This window comes from Malaclemys terrapin, chromosome 25, assembly GCF_027887155.1.
Source record: "Malaclemys terrapin pileata isolate rMalTer1 chromosome 25, rMalTer1.hap1, whole genome shotgun sequence".
In the NCBI taxonomy this organism is placed as follows: domain Eukaryota; kingdom Metazoa; phylum Chordata; order Testudines; family Emydidae; genus Malaclemys; species Malaclemys terrapin.
The window spans coordinates 15,740,795-15,764,394 of record NC_071529.1 but is presented as its reverse complement, the minus strand read 5'-3'; the positions used below and the strand labels follow the sequence as shown (position 1 = coordinate 15,764,394).

The 23,600-nt window shown below is 62.5% G+C and overlaps 2 protein-coding genes across 2 annotated transcripts in view; one reads left to right on the top strand and one right to left on the bottom strand.

The window, feature by feature from the left end:
* Positions 1–23,600, top strand: part of STAT3 (signal transducer and activator of transcription 3) — a 295,156-nt gene that overhangs the window by 121,542 nt on the left and 150,014 nt on the right. The gene's annotated exons all lie outside the window — the stretch shown is intronic.
* On the bottom strand, positions 662–9,389 carry NAGLU (N-acetyl-alpha-glucosaminidase). Its single transcript, XM_054014238.1, has 6 exons — positions 8,980–9,389; positions 5,913–6,060; positions 5,312–5,458; positions 4,734–4,819; positions 3,906–4,162; positions 662–3,345 (listed from the first exon to the last, which is right to left on the bottom strand). The coding sequence occupies exons 1-6, from the start codon at positions 9,387–9,389 to the stop codon at positions 2,129–2,131; spliced, it is 2,265 nt and encodes a 754-aa protein (XP_053870213.1). The 3' UTR covers positions 662–2,128.

The following is a 23,600-nucleotide window of genomic DNA, read 5'->3' as shown; positions in this document are numbered from 1 at the left end:
GAGCTTCCACTCCTCCCCCTGGAGCCACCAAAGCCCGGCTGCTGCTTCCCTCGGCCACTCGGCCAGTGCCCCTGCCAAAGGAAATTCAGCTGGTTTGGCAAATCCAGGCTGGCTAGCCCTCGCCATCCACCGGGTGCTGACACATGCATTGTTTAGTCATTTGGTTCCAGTCCCTTTCCAGAGATTGAAGTTGGGCTGACTGGCCTATAGTGCCCTGGCGCGTCATTGGTCCCCCTTCTACAGATGGGGAATGTCAAACCTTTCTCCAGGCTTCTGGGACCTAACTGGAGGGAGGGAGCGACTGGTCCAGGGGCATCCAAAGCCAGGCCCCTGCAGTGGCTCATTTAAGACCCACAAAAGGGTACCTCGGCCAGGCACCTCCAGCCAAACTCCACCAGCATGGAGCCCCCCGGGCTCGGAGGGCAGAGCTGAGTCCCGCAGCATCAGAACAGCTGGCTGGCTGCAGACAGCCTGTCCGGGATGCGGCCGGCCGTGTTGTGACTGCCACAGCTGTGAACGCCAGCCCCTGGCTGTTCTCAGAGACCTGCTCTGATTCACAGCTGCCGCTCTCCCTGCCCCGCTGTGCACGGCGCCAAGAGCCACGTCGCCCTCTGCTAAGAACGCCGGGAGGGGATGGGGAAGAGACACCCCAGGCGCGGAATGAACGGATTCCAGGTCTTTAATTGGAAAGTGCTGCCAGTTCAAACCAACGTACACAAGTGTATAAAAATCATTCGGCTAAAAGAGAGACAGTCCCACTGCAGCCCAGCCCCAGGCTCCGGCGGCAGCCCTCGCTCCCCAGAGAGGATGGCAGCAACTGGAATTCAGACACATGCCAGCTCGGCTTGGGAGCTCACGTGCTGGTGCGGGAAGGGGGCAAGGCCCAGAAGAGCACTCTGGGTGGAGGAGGAGGAGTGGAGGGGTCCCTGGTGTAAAAATATAACTGTCCTCGTAAAAATATATCCCCAAAGTCTGTTTTTGTTTAGTACAAAGGCACCCAGGGGTACGGAGTGGGGAGCCGGCCCCCAGCCGGACAGGTCCTGGCACTAGGAATAACCCCACGTGGGCGAGTCACTGTTCTGGGGCAGATCTGCCCCCATTTGAGACCAGCAGAGAGGGCATGTGGGGAGAAGAGTGGGGACAACCCTTGGAACTGCTCCAACACTCAGGGGCTGGGAGGCAGTTTCGGGGGAACAGGAGAAGTTGAGGCAGGACCCCCTAGCCAGGGACAGATGGGAGGTGCGGGCGAGGCAGCGTCTCCTCCTAGCCCTGGCCAGGGGTGCGATACGCAGGGAGCCGGCTAAAGCGTGCACTTTGCAACGGCATCAAAGCAGCAGGATTGGAGCTTTGCGACCTCTTGATTTTTGTTCTTTAGCGCCTGGAATAGCAGCGTGTGAACACTCCCCTCCCCGGGCCGAGAGCTTGGGAGGGTCCCGCTGCATTTCCTGCCCCTCAGCCTGTTCCGAAGCGATTCCCTCCTCAGAGCTCCCAAAGCCCTGGAGCTGCCAGTGGTGGGGAAACTGCACTTGGCTTTTTCCAGCCTATAGCAGCGAGGGCATCACCTACAAGGCGGGCACGACCCACATATGCCCATTTCAGGTCTGCAGCCAGCACCATGGTATCCCAGTGTCTGTCCCCGCCCCCGGCTGCGAATCCCATGCCCCGAAGGGATCAGCATTCTCACCCCTCTGTCCCGCCTGCCCCTGCAACAGGCCGCGTCCACCCTCTGCCCCACAATCCGGCTGCCTCCCCCAGACGCTGGGATCAGCCTCCAAGCCGCAAGGCTGGGCCGAGGGAGACACTGGTCAGGTCAGAGCATCCCAGCGCCCCGAGGCCAGTGCAGGATCAGTCCCTCCAGCCCTTTCCCCGGGAGCTCATTCCCCAGCTCGCTGCACTGCACTGGCAGGTCCAGCCCGGACCTGCTCCCGCCCACGCGGCGGCGTCGCTCACACGCAGCACAAGGCTCCTGCTCGGTTTCCCTTTGGGTCCAGGGCCTTGGTTCAGGCTCTGGCAGAGGCTTGGGAGGGGGGACAGAAGCTGGGGGCACCAACATCTCCGGTGCGGGAGAGACCGGGCCAGCCGCAGAGACGCCACTCCCATCCCCGGAAAGTCCCAGAGCCGCCGGCCCTCACGCAGCCCCTGCCCGGCCACGCCGCATGGCGTGGGGATAATACTTGAGGAAGATCTTCCTGGCGATCTCCAGCGTGTCGCCGGCCGGCTGGGAGGGGTAGCGCTTGCCGTTGTAGACGAAACCCCTCTCCAGCTGGAAGACGGCCTGGTTGAACTGCTCCTGGTGGAAGGGGGTGCCGGTGTTCAGGCTCTCCACCAGCGCCGAGACAAAGAGGCTCCAGCGCACCCGGTAATAGTCCAGCACCAGCCCCCCAAGCTGCTTGTTGGCGTAGTCCAAGATGTTGCCGCTGGGTCCCCACAGCGTCACCTGGTTGCGGGCGTTCAGGTCGTATAGCTCGGCTTCCTTGTCACTGGTGGCTGCGGCACGAGCCTGCTCCAGCCAGCGACCCAGCAGGAAGTGGGGGTCACTGGCCAGGAGGGCGTCCAGCTCCGGGAGCAGGTCGTACAGCAGCACCCCGCCGGCAGTCAGCAGCTCCGGCAGCGAGCGGCTCTGAAAGGCCTGCTTGATCTCCAGGTAGTACTCGCTCACCAGCTGCTGTGCGGCCTGCCGGGTCACGTCCACCAGGTCATAGCGGAAGGTGGGGCTGGCCCCCAGCTCGGCAGCGGCGTCCAGCAGCAGGCGCCAGGCCTCGTAGACGTCGCTCTTGTTGTACCACAGCTCCGTGGCCATGCGCAGGGACGGCCGGCGCACCAGCGGGCTGTGGTTGTGGTTGACGCAGATCCCCGAGCAGTTGTAGACACTGCGGAGCAGCAGCTGCCAGGCGCCGGCAGCCTCCGCGTTCCTGGTGCCGTAGCGCCGCTGGGCGTAGTTGGCAACCCACTGCTGGAGGTCAAGCGGCTCCTGGCGCCAGCCCAGCTCGCTCATCAGCTCATAGACCATGTCGTTCTGCTCGATGCCCTCTGGGGCCAGGCCGGTGCCCACCAGGCTGGAGTTGGGGAAGCGCCGGGCGTCGAAGGGGCCCCGGTTGATGCTCTCCACCGTGCCGAAGAGGCCGTGGTTGCCGCCGAAGTTGTGCAGCATGCACCAGATGAAGGGCTGCCCGTAGAAGGACTCTGTTCGCTGGTACACGGGCTTGGACTCCGCAAAGAGATCCAGCACGATCATCCTGCCGCTGGGCACGCCGCGCAGCAGGGCCCGCACCTGGGCCGGCTGCCAGAAGTCAGGCTGGTTCTGGAAGAGCCATCCCTGCATGAGCCAGAGCGCGTCGGGGTCGGCTGGGGACAGACACACACAGAGACGCTAGTGACATAGGACGTGCTGCCCTCCCACGACAGAGCCGCCCACACCCGTCACTCCCTATAAAGCCCTTTGGCTCTGAGCCGTGCCAGCCCAGGGCGTCCGCCTCCCTGCCGACCCCTGGAGCTCCCTGTGTGAAAGGGCCTGGCCTGGTGGCCGCAGTGCCCAGAGCCATACAGCCCAGGCAGGCTCCCCCGTGCACTGCCCTCCTGGTCTCGCCAATGCCCCTGCCCTGCAGAGCCCTCACCACGCCCCTCCTCTGCGGAGGCTGCCAGAGCCTCACAACTGGCCACCCATCCACCGCCCTGAAATGACCAATGCGTACCAGCTGGGCCACCGAGCCAGCGCAGCCTGGGGACGGTCGGAGCTGCAGCCCCGGCTGGGAGGAATCCAGACCAGCTTTGACCCAAAGGTTCCCGGCTCCCCATCCCTGAGCCGTCCAAGCCCTTCGCTGCACAGGCCCAGGCCGGACTGCGCAGCGAAAGCTCCCCAAGGCAGAGCCCCTTAGGAGGAGCCTGGGTTCCTGCTCAGGTCCTACCTCCGGTCATGGACCTGAAGACGGCAGCGCTGACCCCCGAGAGGTAGGCAGGGTCGGAGGACAGGGGGCTCATCTCATTGAAGGTGTCCGCGTTGTAGACGTGATCCGTGCCGAACTCTCTGATCAGCTCCTTCAGGAAGAGGGTCCCGATCACTTGGAACATGGGGTCTCCGGGGTCCAGGAGGTAGGCACACGAGTAGGTGCAGTCGAAGTTGCTCCAGCTCCCAAGTTGAGTGACGTTTATTCGAGGGAAAGCCCTACGGCACAGACCAGCAGCCAGGAGTCAGAACGAGGGGTAGGGCTCCCCCAACCCACCCAGCACTGCAGAGCTCTACACGTGGGTGCACGCCCGGGGAACCTGGCCTAGAGGGGTGTGACAGCGACGAGGGATGTCAATAACTCATTAAAATTATATCGTTTAGCCAGTTAACTGTTAACCACGGTCGCTCCCAGTGCGGGGTGGCAGGGCCTGGGGTCCCAACAGCCCAGCATGGCTGGCGCCACTCCAGCTGCCTGCCCGCCGGGGATGGGGTCCCACCTGCCTGCCAGGCTGTGACTGGGGTCCCGCCCCAGCCCACCCGGCCCAACACGGCCGGGGCTGCTCCAGCCGGCCACCACGGTACACAGTTCAGGTCCGGTTAACGGTAAGCCTAATGCTGACTGGTTAACTGGTTAACCGCTTACATCCCTAACAGCTGTCAGTCCCATGGGTCTCTGCTGCTTCCACGCACATGTGGCGGAGTCACATTCGGTGGGGAGAGATGCCCATCAGGGAGAACTGGTCTTGCCCAAGCCCCAACCCTGACGCGCTCACACATCTGCATCTACCTCAAGACGCCCCTGGGGACGTGCCCCGCAAACGCCGGCAGCACCGGGATCATTCCCAACGACCGCATCCTCTCCAGGATCCTGTACTGGGAGAAAGGAGGAAAAGCCGGATAAAGGGGGCGCATGGGCCGGGAGACGCAGGGGGCTGCACCACCCATCTCAGGGACAGGCCTGTGCCACGTGAGCGTATCTGTCTGGAGTCTCCAGCCCCCGGTCAGAGCCCTGAACACAGCTCCGAGCCCACAGGCACCAGACAGAGGGGAAAAGCCGCCCGGCTTGGAGCTCAGCACAGGAGCGGCTCTCAGGCCAGAGGGACTGATGGAGACAATACTCAGATCAGTTCAGGGTCTCAGAGCGTTTCCTAGGGCCCTTCCCCTGGGAGCTGATCCACGGCCCCTGCATCCTGTGGGCAGCAGGGCGGCACCACACCCCTGGCTCCCATGTGCTTCTCTGGCATTGCCCGCTGAGCTCGGCAGCGTTTGGGAGCTCGGCAGGGAGCGCTGTCGGGGGGGCATCTCCACAACATGCAGGCTGGGTGCGCACAGACCCGGCCCCAGCCATGAGCCAAGCGCAGGTACCTGCAAATACAGCTGCTTTAGGTTCCAGGACAGGGGCAAGGGCCCCGCCCAGGTGTGCAGGTTCCCCATGCGGTTCCAGGCGAGGAAGGCAGGCCCGGTGACGTACTCGTCTATTTCAGACTGGTTCAGGCCCAGGGACAGATACACCTGGAGCGAACGAGGGGAAGAATACAGGCAGCAACGTCAGCAGCTCCCTCCTGCGGGTCCCAGCTGCTGCCGACAGGGAGACCCTGCCCTGCTGAGCAGGACGCTCACCCAACTCCGCAGGGCGCGTTCGGCCCGGACGTGCCCAGTGCTGGGAATGCTCCCCTCTGGCCAAGCCCAGCCTTTGCAGCCCCGGCTCAGCCGACACAGCTGTTCTACCTGGCCACACCGAACAGAGACAGCTGTGCTGTTGGTCAGCTGCCCCCCAGCCTGCCAATGTTAGTCAGGCATCGAGGGGCTGGGTCACCCCCCAGACGGCAGCCCTCCCTGCAGAGCGACCTGTTCTGTGCTGTCCCAGGACAATACATTTAACGTGTCTCCCCGAATCTCCTGAAACGCCCCAGCCGGGCCCCGCATGCAACACGGCTTCACGAGAGACACCAATCAAATACTCAACCCGCTGCCACACAGCCTCCTGCCCAGTAAACGCCAGCGCCAGGTTGATGCCGTTGAGCGCCATCCAGTCGATCTCTCTCTCCCAGCGAGGCCAGTCCCACCACACGTAGGAGTAACTCTGGGTGCAGACGTTCTGGTAGTAGCGGTACCTGGGAGCGGAGAGAACAGATGCTTCAGAGAAAACGCCAGACTCCTGACCCCACCCCGGGAGACCACAGCCAGGTTGGCGCGACTGAAAGAAATCGGGACGCAGGCAGCTCCTCGCAATGGAGCTTAACGTGCATCCAGGCGTCTTGTCTGCTCCCGGCCAGCGCTGGCCCCGTGGATGCTGGAGAATTAACTCAGGCAGCCTCTTCCCACAGGGGCAAACGTTATACCCCTAATGCTACACACGGGGACTTGGTTTTTCCAATTGAGACAGTTTTTTGTGCCGATGTCAACATCCCCCTGTGTGTTTTGCAGCTCAAACACCTACAGGTCATGCCAAGCCTAGCAGGGAAACTGACCCGGCTTGCAACAACCCGAAGGGCCCATCCTCCACACTAGACAGAGAGGAACGGTCATTGTCCAAGACTAATGAAGTGCAAGTAGCACACAGGACAGCAAGGACCAGGCGCTGAGACCTCCTGCAGCGCTCGACGGTAAGGCAATATCTTTACACGAACAGTTCCCCTTTTTCCTCCTGCTGTTCTTGCGGCTTGGAGGAAGTTTCCAGCTGATCTCAAGTGCGAGTCACAAGATTTCCCGGGTTGCTTGACTGTACGGTGATGAACCACACCAAGCCCCTTCCCCAAGCAGCTCGCCTGGATCCAGCTCGGCAGCTAGTGGGAAACGCTGCAGGGCTTCGCCTTCCAGCTGAAGGAGCACTAAGCAAAGCTTCCTGGCTAGCCGCGCCAGATCACAGGCCGAGCGCCAGGGCGGCTGTGTGGGAAAATGATTGGTGTCCAAGGACCTGCACGTGCAACCCCTCTGCTCCAGGAGTCTGCCTTCGCTTTCATGTGGCAAAACCAACCAAGCCACGCAGCCCCTATGCACCTGCCAGGACCTTTGTCAACTTACACGCCAAGGGAAGGGTCCCCTAAGGAGCCCCAGTGGCGGAGCTCATTGGCTCGCTCTTGGCTGGCATGAGCATGGCGTGTTTGGGACCCAGCCAAGGGCACTAGTGCATACGAGCAGCACAGCAAGGATCCAAGCAACTCTCAGTCAGTGTGGGGGCCGCTCCAGGACAGGGAGACGCTTCCTCTTGCCTGGGAAGCTTCCTGTCAAATGGGGAAGTGCCCTTTCTGCAGCAGAATCCGCTGGTCCCGTCCCGGGCCCACCCCAGAGCAGCTGCAGTGAGCAGAACAGATGCTAGAGCCAGACACCCATCATTCTCGCACCCGGGGTCCAGTGATACAGGACCAAGGACATCCCTGGTGTAAGCGCCATTAACTCCACTCCCTTGCACCAGCCACACACTTGGCCCATGACGTCTAAATTCCAGGTAGGGCCAACATTCAGGACAGACGCGGGGGGTGAGAGAGGCCCCCAGCTGCAGAAACACGCCCAGGCCCTGGCAGACCCAGACTGGTGGTAAATGAACCAAACCTGTTCATGGCACCTCCAGCTGTGCCAGGTCGGGGGGGGAGGCTTGTTACATGGAATTCAAGGGCAGGAAGGGCTGGGGAGTTCTCAGCCCCAGGGCTTGGAAAGCGGGGAGTCAGGACCCTGCACCCCTCTTCCTGAGATTCACCGTGACTCTCAGCCAGCCAGTAAAACAGAAGGGTTATTAGATGACAGGAACACAGTCCCAAGCAGAGCGTGTAAGTACAACCGGGACCCCTCAATCAAGTCCTTCTGGGGGGTTCAGGGAGCTTAGACCCCAGCTTGGGGTTCCCTGCGTTCCTCCACCCAGCCCCAGACTGAAAACAAAACCTCCTCCAGCCGCTCTCTCCCCCTCCCCTCTGCTCCTCCTCTCCTTTGTCTCCCGGGCAGAAGGTGTCACCTCTCCCACCCCCCTCCTGGCTCAGGTTACAGATCAGGTAGCTTCCTTCAAGGGAAGTCCCCATCCCCAGTGTAACTTCCCTGCAACATTCCCAGGTCAAATCCGCCCACTCCCTGCTCCATCACAGGAAGCAAACGGGCAAGAGATGTTTTCTGAAGTAACAGCACCCCTGGGTCCCCGCCTGCCCCAGTCACCCCAGTTAGGTACCGGCAGCATGTGCAACAGACGCAGAACAAGAGACCCCTCAGCACATGCCACTCTCAGCGCTGGCTTCCCAGGCGCGGTTCCATGCCAGGGGGAAGCCCCCCACATCTGCCCCCCCCCGGCAGAGTTGGCAATGGACAGCGTGCATGAGACTGGCATTGCACCTCGCTCCCAGGCCCCACGTGCACGAAGGCAAGGCCAGAAGCATCCCTCTGCCTTCTGCTGTGCCCCGAGCAGCCCCCAGCCCCCGTCAGACCCTCCCCCTCCCCAGGCTCTGGGAATTCAGGGCCCAGCCCGAGGGATGGGACTCCATGGACCGTTCCTGGCCCAGCTCTGCCTGCAGGAGAGCAGGGGCCGGTCAGCTCCGATCACTGCACCAGGCACCGGCTCCCGCAGGGCACCAGGGCGCCCTGTCACCGGCCTCTGCCTCTGGGGGAAGCAGCGACTCCCCCCAGGAACGGGGTCAGCCTGAGCCAGCCGGGCCCTGCACCGGGAGAGCCCCGCAGGCTACAGCCCGGGGCGGGGCGGGGCAGGGCCGGGCGCGGCCTGGCACCGACTCCATGTTCCGGCTCCTGCCCAGGCCTGGGACGCCCGGGGCAGGGTTCCGGGGGGTGGGCAGGCACGGGGGCTCGGGGTTCCAGGGGCAGGGGCTCGCGGGGGGGGGGCAGGCCCGGGGGCCAGGGGCCCGCAGGGGGGGGGGCAGGGTTCCGGGGGGCGGGCAGGCCGGGGGCCCGGGGTTCCAGGGGCAGGGGCTCGCGGGGGGCGGAGCAGGCCGGGGGCCCGGGGCTCCGCGGGGGGGGGGGGGGCAGGCAGTGAGCCCGGGGCTCCAGGGGCAGGGGCCCGCGGGGGGGGGGCGGGGCAGGCCGGGGGCCCGGGTTACCTGTTGGGGCTGGTGGCGCTGATCACCCCGGGCACCGCGGGCAGCGGGTCCGGCAGCCGCAGCTGCGCCCCGGACCAGGACACGTGGCAGCCGCAGAGCTCCCGCAGGTAGCGGTAGATGCCGGCGGCGGCGGCCACCCCGCTGGACCCGGCCACCCGCACCCGCTCCTGGGCCCCGGGCGGGGAGCTGAGCCGGTAGGTGTCCAGCCCGCCGGCCGCCAGCGAGCGGTTCACCGAGACGGCGAAGCCGGCGGCCGCCCGGGGCCCCAGCAGCCGCTGCAGCAGCTCCCGCACCGCCGCCTCCTGCCGCGCGTCGGCCGCCCGCGGGGCCCGGGCCGGGGCTGGGGCCGGGGCTGGGACCGGGACCGGGGCGGCCGCCAGCAGCAGCAGCAGGAGCGCGGCGAGCGCCATGGCCGGATCCAGCTCCCGGCCCGGCGGCTTCCGCCAACCCGCGCCCGGCCAGCTGGGGGGCGGCGCTCCCGGCAGCCAATCAGCGGCCGGCCACGCCCCCGAGGGAGCAATGTGTCCGATGGAAACAATTCTATATGCATCCGAAGAAGTGGGCTGTAGTCCACGAAAGCTTATGCTCTAATAAATTTGTTAGTCTCTAAGGTGCCACAAGTACTCCTGTTCTTCTTTTTTCGATGGAAACAATGTTACCAACTGGGGTGGCATGGAGCCGACCCCGGGGATCGAGCCCCCCCCCTCCCTCCGAGACCCCCCCAACTGATCCAGGGGATCCCTCCCAGCCCCCCAACCGTCCCAGGGGATCCCTCCCAGCCCCCCCAAACCGAGACTAGGGATCCCTCCCAGCCCCCCAAACCGACCCAGGAGATCCCTCCCAGACCCCCCAAACCAAGACTAGGGATCCCTCCCAGCCCCCCAACCGTCCCAGGAGATCCCTCCCAGTCCCCCAACCAACCCAGGAGATCCCTCCCAGCACTCCACACCGATCTAGAGGATCCCTCCCAGCCCTCCTACCCTCAGAAACTAACTCCGGCCTTGTCCAAGTTAGGATTTCTTATCACTGACTTTCACTCTGACTGTTCTGCACTGATGAGTTTATTTATTCTCCGTGCAGTGGGTAGGGCCTGGGGACCTCATCACAGATCAGGACCCTGTTGTGCTGGGGGTGGCACACACAGAGCAAAGAGATGGCCCCTGCCCCAAAGAGCCTCAGCATCAGGCCTGGTCGGCTCTTAGAAAGTAGCTCGACCTCACTACATCACTCAGAGCTGTGGAAAAGATCATGCTCTGAGGTCGACCTAACCCCCAGTCCTGACAGCTAAGTCGACAGAAGAATTCTTGCAGCATCGACCTAGGCTACGTCTCCACGACTGACCATACAGCAAAGCTGTATCACTGCCGTTGTGCTGCTGTAAGATCTCCTGTGTAGCTGCTCTAAGCCGGCAGGAGAGCGCTCTCCCGCTGGCAGAATTAAACCACCCCCAACGAGCAGCGGTAGCTATGGCACTGTCCACACCGGCACGTCTGTCAGTGAAACTTATGTCGGGCAGGGGTGTGGTTGTTTCACACCCCTGACCGACCAAAGTGCTAGTGTAGACATAGCCCTAGCTACTGCCTCTGGGAGAGGTGGATTAAGTACACACAGAAAAAGCCCTTGCATTGATGTAGGAAGTGTCTACACCACAGCAGCACAGCAGCAAGGCTGTACCTGCACGGTTGTACCTGAATTGCTGTACCTGAATCGCTGTAGTGTAGACATGCCCTAAATGTAAAAGTGTGATTTAAAGGTGCATCATTAGCATGTGGAACCTGTGTTAACCAACACCGGCTGTTCTGTTGGCCAGAGGCTACAGGCAGCATTGTGGAACCATGTGGCTCACACTTTGGCTACTCCCAAGATTAGTGGCAATGTATTTCTTCCTGCTCTGGGCTGGATTCTCATCCCCCGGAGATCCTGGGGGTCTTGGCTGAGAGCACCAGGAAGTAGCAGAATGGGGCCCAGTCTGCACACGAAACCACGAGCCCTGCAAATCCCAGTGTTACGCTGGAAGGGTAAGCCAGAGAATTGTGTCTGGAGTAGTGGAGTGTATCGCTGTGAAGCCTCCTTCCTATTTGTGAATTGGGCACTGAGTTATTCTATGGGCCATGCTCTGTTCTGGGTGACCACAGCCACACACACAAGTCTTTAATTTTCCATTTGTGCAGCAAGTATCCGCCTCTGTCTGAACCGTGCGGCTCGCTGAGTGTGTTCTCTCATCCCGAGAGGCGTCTGTTCCTCCTATTTCATTTTCCATCTGGGTGGGCTTCTTCTTGGAATTCCCCCCGCAGTCAGCAGCGGTGCTGTGGGAAGAGAGTATTTATATACACCCGGCCCCCCAGGAGATCACATGGCGGAATGTCCATGGGATACAGTCAAAGGCAGCCGATGGCAGAAATAACAGGTCAGGGTAGATGAGCCATCCTGGCCACATGGAAGTGACCCACTATCTCCAGAGAATGGAGAGGCAAGTGTGAGTGTGATGCGTGGCCAGAAAGGATTAAACATCCTGCTGAATAAATGACTCAAACTCAACCCTTGAAGACATGTGGGGAGATGGGTAATGGTCAACAATGTAATCAACAGGCCCTGTCTATGCTGTATTCTGATAATTCAGAGATCAAAAGAGCAGTCTAGCATTTACATGAATCGTAAACCCGGGATATCGCTGGATTCATCTCTCTTTGAAATGTAGAGCAAATCATCTGTGAATATGGTGGAAGAACAGGCAGTTGCCTTATGTTAATTCCTATAGCTAAGTACCAGTGATAGACGGCCTAATGGGTAAATTGCCTTATGTTAATCCGTGTGAATAGTTAACAAAGATGCTTAGGAAATAAGGGCCTATTGTTCCCTGAGGGACTCCAACTTGTCAAAGAAGACCTGAAATTGTATAAAAGATCCTTGGGTGCTGATCCTTTTTATCTCAGATCTGCTTACGCTTCACCAGGGGAAGTGTGAGTCACAAGATGAGGTCCCAGTTCAGCTGGTACACCCTGGATATGATATTGGACATTGGACTCTAACCTATGGACTAATTTCTAAAATAACTCTTTGCGACTACAAAGCTCACTATCTCTGCTATGAATCTGAACCTCAAGAATTGAACTCATGGCTGTAGGTATATTGATCTTTTAACCATACTCTCTCTCTTTTCTTTTTTTAATAAATTTTAGTTTAGTTAATAATCATTGGCTTTAAGCGGGTATTTGGGCAAAATCTGGAATATTCATTAACCTGGGAGGTAATGTGTCCGATCCTTTGGGATTGGTAGAAACATTTCTTTTATATGATGAAATAAGATTTTCAGAAATCTTCATCATATTTGACTTGGGTACCTGGATAGAGGCCGGAGGCTGGATTACTTCAAGGGAACTATGTTGTTGGCGTCTGGACAACCCGTGAGATAGTAAAGAAGCTGTTTAGTGCTGGCTTGGTAAATCTAAGTATTGAAAATACCCACCAGCTTTGGGGATTATCTGCCCCATTCTTTGCAGTTCACCCTAATTGAGTGAGCTCAACTGCCCCCCACTGGGACCCCGGTCCCAGTGAGCTACAAGGCTGCGGCTGCGGGACACATATCCCAGCAGAGGGAGGCTGGCATGGGGTTGTCGGACATGGGAGCGACTGGGAAGGGAAGCAGTAGGGGGTGGATGTGTATCTGCTGGTGCGTGTGGGTCCATGGACCTGCGTATGTCCCTGGGAGGAGATCTGGCCGGGTCTAAGAAGCACCAGGCTGGGAGAGCTGAGTTCTGAAAACAACAGTTTTCCAGCAAAACCACACACCGGCGGCGCAGAACATCAGTCTGGCTTGAGACGAACCAGCTGCTCTCCACCCTCTGCCCCAATGCTCCTGAGGGGCCCTCCTGCAGGATCTCCCCGCAGCTGGTCAGACTGAGCCGGATTCTGCCCTCTGTTCCAGCGGAGTAAATCAGGAATGAGCACAGTGCCGTGCATGGGGTCGCTCTGGGTTTCCACCCTGGGAACCTGGCCAGGAGTCTGCTAGAGTCCCTTGCTAGCAGTTTCCCATGGGACCGTTTCTCCCCCCGCCCCCAAGCTGCTGCAAGGGTTAAAGGTGCTGTCCAGAAATACAGCCCCTGGCCCAGATCGCAGCACCGTGCAGCGTAGCTGGGGGCAGGGGAGCGCGACGCAGGCAGCCGCGTCTGTGAAGTGAAACTCCCCAGCTGACGGACTGCAGGGCTGCGTGTTCTCTCTGGAGGCTGCTGCGTTCGTTCCCAGGTCACCTGGACCAGTCTGAACCGGACAAATAGCAACACGCCAGGGCCACTTCCTGGTTCCGCCCCTGGGCATCCCCATTGACCTCAAGAGCCCTGCAGGGCTGCTCATGTCCTCCTGACAGTCACATGGGTCATCTCTCCTGACAGTGCCACTGCCGCTCACGCTGTTCTCTCCTGGGCCCAGCACGTCTAGGGACATGTTCCATGGGGACTGGGGTCGGTGTGCTGCACAAACACCCAGGGCCGGCTCCAGGGTTTTGGCCGCCCCAAGCAGCCAAAAAAAAACAAACAAAAAAAGCCGCGATCGCGATCTGCGGTGGCAATTCGGCGGGAGGTCCTTTGCTCCGAGCGGGAGTGAGGGACCATCTGCCGAATTGCCGCTTAATAGCTGGACGTGCCGCCCCTCCCCAAAGTGGCCGCCCCAAGCACCTGCTTGCCAAGGTGGTGCCTGGAGCCGACCCTGCAAACAGCAAACTAGACACACAACTCTCCCCCCTGCCCGCAAGGGCTCCCAGGAGCCGTACAGGGTCAGACACTGAGACAGGCCGGTCCCGCTCCAGCCTGCACTCGTCTGTAATAGTCCTTCTTCAACTGTCCCACAGTGCACTGGGGCTCCCAGAATCCACTGCCTCTGGGGGCCCAGCACCTGGGGGGCATTGCCAGTGCACTGCAATGGGGGGGTGGAAGTGTAACGGGTCAGCCCACGAGCCAGCCTGGTGAGCGCTGACCGTCTGGGCTGGCTCCGTTCAGAACAGCTCAGGCCCGGCACCCGGCACCGCTGAGCAGGGACTCGCTCGCTGGGAAAGGGCCCAGTTCTGCTCCCAGAGGCAGAGGGAGGATCAGCGGGATGGCCCCAGCCTTGCTCAGCCCAGGGACTCGCCCGCATTTCAGTGCCAGCCTGGGCTCTGGGCTGGGAGCAGTGTCCCAGTTGACAGGGAATTTGCATGGTGCTCAGCTGCCCCCTGCTGGGAGGCTGCAGGGTGGCAGGAAAAGAGGCCAGGACGGGCCCCTGCCCGGGCTCTCCTTGCTCTCTGGGGAGCTCTGCCCCCAGGTCGCTCTGGCTCCAGCTTCTGACACCGGGGGCCTGGTCGGTCGGAGACGCTCAGAGCCTCCAGGTCCCACCGCCCTCAGCAACAGCTGCGGGTGGGTGGGTCGGTGCTCCAGGTGGCTGGAGCTGGGCACCCCAGTCCTTCTCTCTGATCCACGGGCCAGTGCCTGGCCGGGCCAAGGACAGGGGAGGCCTGTGGCCACTGCGAGCTCACGGACACCCCCAGCTCGCTGGCCACAAGGAGCCCTAAAAGCCCCACTGATGCAGCCCCCCAAGCTCTGCGGCTCCTCGCTGGGAGGCACTGGCCAGCTGCAGCGGGGCTCAAGGGTGCTGGAAGGGAAGGGGGTGCTGCAGCAGATCCCTCGGGGTGAGCCCCGGCCGGCCAGCCTGGGGGCAGTGGGCTCAGGGTGGAACGTGCTGGGCCGGTCCCAGGGAACCGCAATGTTCTTCTGCCTTTTGCAGAGTGACTTGTTTTCCAGGAGCCACGTGAGGTGGGAGCTGCCCAGCCCGTTGTGCAGCCTGGAGGGGAAGCGTTGCTGTCCCAGGAGGAAGCCAGGTTACATAACAGAGCCGGCGTTAAACTCCAGCATGCAGGGGTGGGTGCAGGAAGCCCTGAGATGCATGGTGTGCAGGCTGGGTGCCCCAGGACGGCGGGGGCAGGGGGCAGGCTGGGTGCCCCAGGATGGGGGGGGCAGGATGGGTGCCCTAGGACAGAGGGGGGCAGGGGGCAGGCTGGGTGCCCTAGGACGGTGGGGGGCAGGCTGGGTGCCCTAGGATGGGGGGGCAGGCTGGGTGCCCTAGGACAGAGGGGGGCAGGCTGGGTGCCTTAGGATGGGGGGCAGGCTGGGTGCCCCAGGACAGGCTGGGTGCCCCAGGACCGGGGGGGCAGGCTGGGTGCCCCAAGATGGGGGGGACAGGCTGGGTGCCCCAGGACGGGGGGGGCAGGCTGGGTGCCCTAGGACAGGGGGGGCAGGCTGGGTGCCCCAGGACGGGGGGGGCAGGCTGGGTGCCCTAGGACAGAGGGGGGCAGGGGCCAGGCTGGGTGCCCTAGGACAGAGGGGGGCAGGGGCCAGGCTGGGTGCCCCAGGACGGGGGGGGACAGGGGGCAGGCTGGGTGCCCCAGGACGGGGGGGGGGGGCAGGGGGCAGGCTGGGTGCCCCAGGACGGGGGGGGCAGGCTGGGTGCCCTAGGACAGAGGGGGGCAGGGGGCAGGCTGGGTGCCCTAGGATGGAGGTGGCAGGGGGCAGGCTGGGTGCCCCAGGACGGGGGGGGACAGGGGGCAGGCTGGGTGCCCCAGGACGGGGGGGGGGCAGTGCACAATTACTCCTTGAGACAGGGCATACGCAGGTGAAGAGAGACGCATCGCTCTGTACGGCAAAGTGGGATCCAGCTTCCTTCTCCCCAGAGGCGAGACCTGGGAGCAGCCCTCCAACCCCTCTGGCCTTGCTTGGCCAGGCTGGGGTGATCCCCTCTCTGGCCTCTGTCAGCCCAAGAATGCAAGGATCAGCTGGGGGGCGCAGGCTGTAAATCCCTCCCCCCACCATGCATAAAGGCCCCAAATGGCTCCACGCGGAGCCGCCTCCTTCCCACTTTCCTGTTTATTTTGGCTGTTTTCCCTCTTTACCACAAACAATGGATGGGAAGGAGAATTCGGTCTCCTCGGCGCATGCCACGTCCTCTGGGCGGGCCTGGAGCAGAGAGGACCGGGAGCCAGAACTCCTGGGTTCTATTCCCATCTAGGACACGGAGTCACTCGGGCTGAGTCCAGTCCTTGCTCTGTGCCTCAGTTTCCCCCTCAGTGAAGTGGGGCTACAGGCCCTGCCCATCTGCCGGTGGCAGGGGGTGGGGGTGGGTGAGCATCTGTCCATTAATGCTGGTGCCAGCTGCGGGGACATAGATGCATCTGCTGGTGGAGATGCAGAGCAGGGCCCAGGGGAAGAGAAGTTAATGGTGTTTTGTAACTGCTTCCTGCTGGGGGTTCCCAGGAAATTCAGTAACCCTCAGGGAAGGCGCCTTGGGCGGGTCTGGGTGTGAAACACCCAGAGAGGCTCCCAGCGGAGTCCGGCCCTACTCGGCCCGGCAGGCCAGGGCTGAGTCTGGCCCCATGGAGTCCCCTCGGGGCTCGCCTGGCAGAGCTGCTGTGTGAGGCTCTGGGGTCCAGTTCAGACAGGACTCGCCCACCTGGGGTGGGGTTTGGGGAGGTGCTTTCTCTGCCTGTGCTGACTTGTAACAAGGCCCTGGGGGAACCTCGCCTCCCCTGTGGGGGAGGGAATTCAGCCCTTGTGGAAATCTGTTCTCCTGTCCCCAGCCGGCTCCGGGGGGCCACACGGACAGTACTGACGCTTGGTGCCATCGGCGCCTTCTTTGGTGGCCCTTGTGGCTTGAGCTGGGGGGGCCGCAGCCCAGTTTCTTGTAGCCATGAGCCCCCTGGGCTGGCTGGGCCATGGGCACCGTGCTGTGGTGCCACAGAGCCTCTCCCCGCTCCGAGGATGCACAGAGACCCTCCGTCTCCAAGGCTGGGGACCCAGCCCCCGAATGGCTCCAGCAAGCTGAGGCGAGTCCGGGCAGGCCCTGGCTGGGCCAGTCTGGGGCGAGGCCGTTGGGTAACGTGTGGATTCTTCTCAGGTAACAATTCCCCAGGGTTGGTGCCTGCTGCTGTGCTGCCCTGCACCTGCCTGCGGGGCCGGAGCTGGGGCACCTGCCAAGCCAGCCGGGGCACTGGGCGGATGGCAGGGCAGGCGTCAGCAGTGGCAGAACTTGCTTCTCGTGGGCTCCGTGCTTCGCCCTGGGAGCAGCAAAGGCTGACGTTACCAGCCTGGGCCGGGAAGCAGAGGGCAGGGCTCGGAAAGGGGGAGGCCCCTGGAACACGGCCCCTTGCCACCCAGAGCAGCCGAGTCCTGGCTGGTGTCAATCTTGACCTGCAGCCCCCCCCAGTACCCCAGCCCTGGGCTCCCCCCACCCAGCTCTGCTGGTGCCCCTCAATCCCAACTTGCAGCCCCCCCCGTACCCCAGCCCTGGGCTCCCCCCCCCAGCTCTGCTGGTGCCCCTCAATCTCAACTTTCAGCCCCCCCTGTACCCCAGCCCTGGGCTCCCCACCCCAGCTCTGCTGGTGCCCCTCAATCCCAACCTGCAGCTCCCCCAGTACCCCAGCCCTGGGCTCCCCCCCAGCTCTGCTGGTGCCCCTCAATCCCAACTTGCAGCCCCCCCAGTACCCCAGCCCTGGGCTCCCCCCCCCAGCTCTGCTGGTGCCCCTCAATCCCAACCTGCAGCCCCCCCAGTACCCCAGCCCTGGGCCCCCCCCCAGCTCTGCTGGTGCCCCTCAATCCCAACCTGCAGCCCCCCCAGTACCCCAGCCCTGGGCTCCCCACCCCAGCTCTGCTGGTGCCCCTCAATCCCAACTTGCAGCCCCCCCCCCAGTACCCCAGCCCTGGGCTCCCCCCCCCAGCTCTGCTGGTGCCCCTCAATCCCAATTTGCAGCCCCCCCCGTACCCCAGCCCTGGGCTCCCCCCCCAGCTCTGCTGGTGCCCCTCAATCCCAACCTGCAGCCCCCCCAGTACCCCAGCCCTGGGCCCCCCCCCAGCTCTGCTGGTGCCCCTCAATCCCAACCTGCAGCCCCCCCAGTACCCCAGCCCTGGGCTCCCCACCCCAGCTCTGCTGGTGCCCCTCAATCCCAACTTGCAGCCCCCCCCCCCAGTACCCCAGCCCTGGGCTCCCCCCCCCAGCTCTGCTGGTGCCCCTCAATCCCAACTTGCAGCCCCCCCTGTACCCCAGCCCTGGGCTCCTGCCCACACACACTCTGCCAGTGCCCTTAACATTTGGGTTGAGGGAGACCTGGCTGGATTATTATTTTCCTCTGGGAGAAAAAGTATTTTCAAGCCTGAAGGTCCCTCCAGGGTCAGGCGGGATCTCGTTAAACCCCCAGCACAACAACCCCCACTCGTAACTCATGGCCATTCTCAGCTGGGGGGTTCGGGGGGCCGGGGGCAAATAGTGCTAATGCTCCAACCACAGGGGTTGTGCCCCTCTCCCACCAATTCCGGGGGGGGGCACATTATGGGGGGCGGCCTTGCTCCTGGGGAAGGGCAGCAGCTGGGCGGCCCATGGGAAGGCTGGCTCCAGCCCCAGGCAGCCTGGTTCCCACGACCCTGGGGCCAGCCACTCCCTCAGGTCACTCCTGGCTGGACTCTTATCAGTTTGGCCCCCTGCCGGCTGGGAACACAAAGGCTGGGGGGCGATTGGCATCTCAGCTCCCCAGCCAGACACTCCCCCAGTCACACCCCCATATAGCTCCCCAGCTCCCTGAGCTACGGTGATGGGAAATGCACGCCCCAGAGAGGAACATTGTGCCCCCTCCCGCTGCCTTTACCGCCCGGGGAGTGTTTCCTCTTGGAGCTGCCTTTTCCTGCCTGATTTACCAGCAGGCCACCTATTCACCCACAGGGTTGGGGGGGGGGGACTGGGAGCCAGGACGCCTGGGTTCTATCCCCAGCTCGGAGAGTGGGACAGGGTCTAGTGGGTTAGAGCAGGGGGGCCTGGGAGCCAGGACGCCTGGGTTCTATCCCTGGCCCGAGCAGTGGTAAGTCAACCTCAGCCCCGGTGGAGACAGAATTCCTCCATCAACCTGGCTACTTCCTCTTGGGGAGGTGGGTTAGCGACGCTGATGGAGAGTCCCTCCCTGGCGCAGGGAGTGGCTGCATAGTCGTGCCGCTACAGCGTCTCTGGGTCAGTCCAGAGTCAGGGTGGGGATGGGGTGTGACTCCAGAGTGACCGGGGCCAGAATCTGGCCTGTGGGCTAGTCCGGGCCCATTTCAACCCCCCCTCTGGCGTCCCGTGTTTGGAGGGTGCAGGGACTGGGTGCTGGGGCCTTGAGCCAGGGCTCCCGGGGAGATTTGTGGACAAAGCAATGTGGCCCCAGGGGCGGGGGCTCCCCCGGGAGAAGGGGGGGGCTGAGCTGGGGGCAGAGCAATGGGCCGGCCCAGAGCCAGTCACCACTGCACTGCCCCCCACAATAACACATGAAAGAATTTAAGTGGAGAGGCTTTCATGAGATTTGGGGCAAGCGTGCCAGGCAGGAAATGCCTGAGCATTGCCAGGGGAATCTGGGCCAGCTCTGAGCCCGCCGGCTCCTTCCACGTGGGGAGGGGCAGCTCAGGCCCGGGGGCAAGACTGCGGCCAGCTCTTGGTTTGGAGGAGGAGCTGCAATGGCCAAGACGTGCAGGTCTGGTCTCCCCTGGGCTCTGCTGGGGGCCCTGTCCCAGCGCCAACATTGCCCACTCAGACCCAGACCCATGGGACTGAGCCCCCTTGGCAGGCAGCACTGCCTATGCCAGCCTATTCCTGGGCACTGGGGGGGGGGCTTGCCAGGGAGTCTCTGCTCTTTGTCACCCCAAGACCCAAAAGAACCTCTTGCCCCCGAACCAAGCCGCGGGGTCACTGCCGAGTCTGGGCTTGTTCCCCCCTCGGTTCAACAGGTATATTGATCCCCGTGTGGCTTGACCAGAACCCCAGGGCCGGTCAAGTTACAGTCTGGGCATTTCTATCCTTGGCAAAGCCCCCCAGCTCTGTGCTGCCCCACTGCCCGGCTGTCACCCCACACTGAGGTGCCTTCACGCCGCGCCTCTGCCCAGCCGTCATGCCATGCCACTGCAATGCCTTCACACTGTGCCACACTACTGCCCGGCCGTCACGCTGCACTGAGCTATGTTGTTGATGCTGGGTCCCACCCCAGAGGCAGCTTTGATGAGCCATCAACCTCCAGCACAGGCCCCGGTGGCCCTGCCGGTGCCAGCCCTCAGCTCCCTGCCAGTCCGATACTCAGAGCCAAGGTCTAAGAACAAGAGGCCTCCTTGGTGGGATTTCCTTAGTTAAAGCCTTTTTCAGGGTACAACCCCCCCCCATTAGCCCCTCAATATCCAGCCCTTCTTCTGGCTGGGGGCTAACGCCAGCAAGTGACACCTCCCACACGCAGGCCTTGAATTCTGCCTCCCCCTGGAGCTGGGTTACGCATCAGGCCCTCTCTAGCCCTCAAGCAGCTTGTCCCCCCCAACCCCTTCATACTCACTTCTCTTCACCAGCCAGCAGCTCCTGCTAACATCCCCGGAGCCCCTCCTCCGGCCGCCACCTGGCAGCCTTTGCCAGCCCCAAGTCCTCGTTAGCCAATGAGCTGCCAAGCGGGCCCCTAGCCAGGTCATTGCTCACAGGTGGGCCAGGACGGGCTCCAAGGGGTGGCTACATGCGACGTGGCTGCACTACGTGGCAGAGGGAGCGACCCCGCATGAGCACAGCCTGGGGCCAACCCTCCTGAGGGCCCATGTTCCGGCCACGGCAGGGGCCCCCTCAGTGCATCGCTTACCCCAGGTCAATGAAGTCGTCAAGCAGCATGTAATAAACCCTTTAACGAGCCCTGTCGGAGATCAGCGCTAAACTCCTCCAGCCCCCAATTAACCGTCATTAAACCCACTGCCTAATCACCCCCAGCAGAGCCGAGGAACCCCATGGTGGTGCTGGGCCCCGATTACTGGATCCTCACCCTTCTAAGTGATCCAGAGGAGAGCCCAGCCACCGGCTCCCTGGCCCCAACGCAGGCCCCTTGCCTGGCTCTCTGTCGGCCCAAGCTAGGGTGTCTCTAGGGGACTAGGGAGCGTTTGTTTCCCCATTTGGCGCTGACCTCACAGAGCCAGATTCGTTATGGAGCTTTATCCCCTGGCCAGCCCCCAGGTCATGACTCTGGGTCCCTTCGCTGTCCCTGCTGCACAGGGACTGTCCTCTCCATGGCTGCGCCTCCTACCAGCTGGGCGGGACGGACGGGTCCCCAGCTGGGCGGGACGGACGGGTCCCCGGCTGGGATGGGCTTGGTGTCTCTTGCTGGGCGCTCAGATCCAATGGGAGCTGGGCCTCCCAGCCTGGCAGCCAGTTCCCCGCATGGCCCAGCGCCACATGCCAGTGGGAAAGGGGGGGCTGGAGCACTGCGCCATATGTGAAACAAGCCCGCGGGGCTGTATTGTTCCCTTCCCCAGTCGCAAACGAGTCCAGACAGGCAGCTCCGTCTGCAGCAACAGCCACTCACCACAAAACTGCAGGAGACTTGTACTGAGCAGCGATGCCAGTAAGCGTGCGGGGCACGGTGCCACCGGCCCGGCAACCCAGCCTGCAGGGGGCACCTGGAGACACTGGGGCAGTGATCCCAAGGCTGAGGGCTGTCCCTAATGCTCCTGCCCATCACCATGGTGTCCCGGCCCCCGCTGGCTGCTCAGTGTTTATCCCCACCCCTGAGACAGCTCTGCTGCTGGCCCAACACGCTGGCTGGGCCCCTCCCCGAGGATGCATGAGGACAAAGTCCATACGAAGCTCAATGTAAACCCAGAGTGTCCCTGAAATGGGTTGATCCGGCTCCACTGGTTCCTGGTGGATACCTGTCCACCTCACAAAACCACCCCACAACTCAGCCTGACGGGCAGCTCTGGGCTGGGGCAGCGGGGGTCTGCGGGTTGGGATTGAGGGACAACCAGCGGAGCTGGGGGGTGGCAGACCCCTAAGCTGCACATACCACTGTCAGTCACTGATCAAGATTTGCCCTCGGAAGCAGGGAGTGGCTGGTAGGGAGCTGGTGATAGGCAGGGCCCTGTGGGGCTGAGCCGTGGCCCATAGCGTGGTGGGGCAAGGCTTGTGCCCTCCCTGCTGGGGGGACAACGTTCCCGTCTCCGGGGCCATCCATCAGGCACCAGCACAATTCCTCTCCCATGATCCCTCCTCGCTGGAGCTCCACTTCACAGCGTCCTGCCCCCTGGCAGCGGTGGGAGCGTTTCACTGACGGAGGAGGTGGGTGCTGTGCATGGGGAGACAGCTGTCCTAGAGATGCCAGGGTGATTCTCCGCCTGCACCTCTGGTTGGCTCCTTGCTCCTCTCCAAGGCATCGCAGCCGGTCACAGCCTGAGAACCGGCCCCTCTGATCCATGCCAAGCATCCCCTGGCAGGTCTGGGGCTGGAGGCAGAAGCTCAGATGGTAACTTCCCTCCAGCAGGCAGCCCCAGCCAGGCCCAACCGGCTTTGCTGAGGTGCTAAGCAGCACTCAGTGCATGCCTGGACAGGTCGCAGGGGGCCCAGTCTGACCCCAGTCTGTGCGCTGTGCCCGGAGCTGGGCAGAGCCTTGCTGGGGACAGTTAGACCATGTGGCTGCACTTTGCTCTGATAACTTGACTCAGGGAAGCAAACGGGTGGGGCCTGGAGAACGGGGGGCAGCAGCTGGTGGGACTGTGGTGGAGGATGCACCAAAGAGGAGCTGGACTAAACTCTGCCCCTTGCCTTGCCCACTGGTGCTCGGTGTGGCCTCTCTGGACCCTACCAGATCCTCCTGCGGGGCCTCGCTCTGCACTGGCCAGCTCCCCTTTGCAGCCTGGGGGCAGTGCTGACCCTGTACACACCTGTCCGGGCTTCCCTCCCAGCAACGCTTGGCTGGGGCCGGAGGAGGGCACAGGGCTGGCATGCAGCGCTCTCACCCTGGGCACCAGACTGACGGGCCCACGAGATGCCCTATCACCATCCCTGAGAATTGGGTAGTTACTGCACAGGCTTCTAAGAAGCAGGAAGGCCAGGTGGATCCCAGCTGGGCCTGACCAGGGCCACTCCGAATGGGGTAACGTCTGCGGCTGATTGGCTGAAGCCACAATGACATCACGCTAGGTGGCTGAGACCCTGCCTTGCAGAATGACATCACAGCAAAGCGATTCAGGGCCTGGCCGGAGCTGGGTCCCATCTGCAGCACGGCGGTTCATCCATTCCTGGAGTTTAAGGCAGGAGGGACCGTTAGATTGTCTGGTCTGGCCTCCTGCATGGCACAGGCCAGAGAATTCCCCCCGGTTCCCCCATCCTGAGCCCAAGAGCTGGGGTCTGACTAAAGCATCGCCCAGAAAGGCGCCAGGCAGGACCTGCAGCCCTCAGGAGATGGGGAACCCACCACTGTCCTGGGGAGCTTGTTCCAGTGGTTAATCACCCGCCCTGTTATAAACCACGGCCTTATTTCTAACTGGAATTTGTCTGGCTTCGGCTTCCAGCCGCTGGTCCCTGTTCGATTAAAGAGCCCGTTAGCACTGGGTATTTTCTCCCCGTGAAACATGCTGTGCTCAAGTCCCCACTGAGTCTTCGCCCTGAGACGCTAACCAGCTTGAACTCTTCGAGTCTCTCGCTGTAGACGTTTCCTCCGAAACCCTTCCATCATGTCCTAGCTCTTTTCTGAGGCTTCTCCAATCGCACGTTCGCCTCGTCACCAGGCCCCCTACAGCTGAGCTGTTGGCCTGAAAGAGCCCAGAGATCCCTGTGCTGGGTGCGGGTCCCGC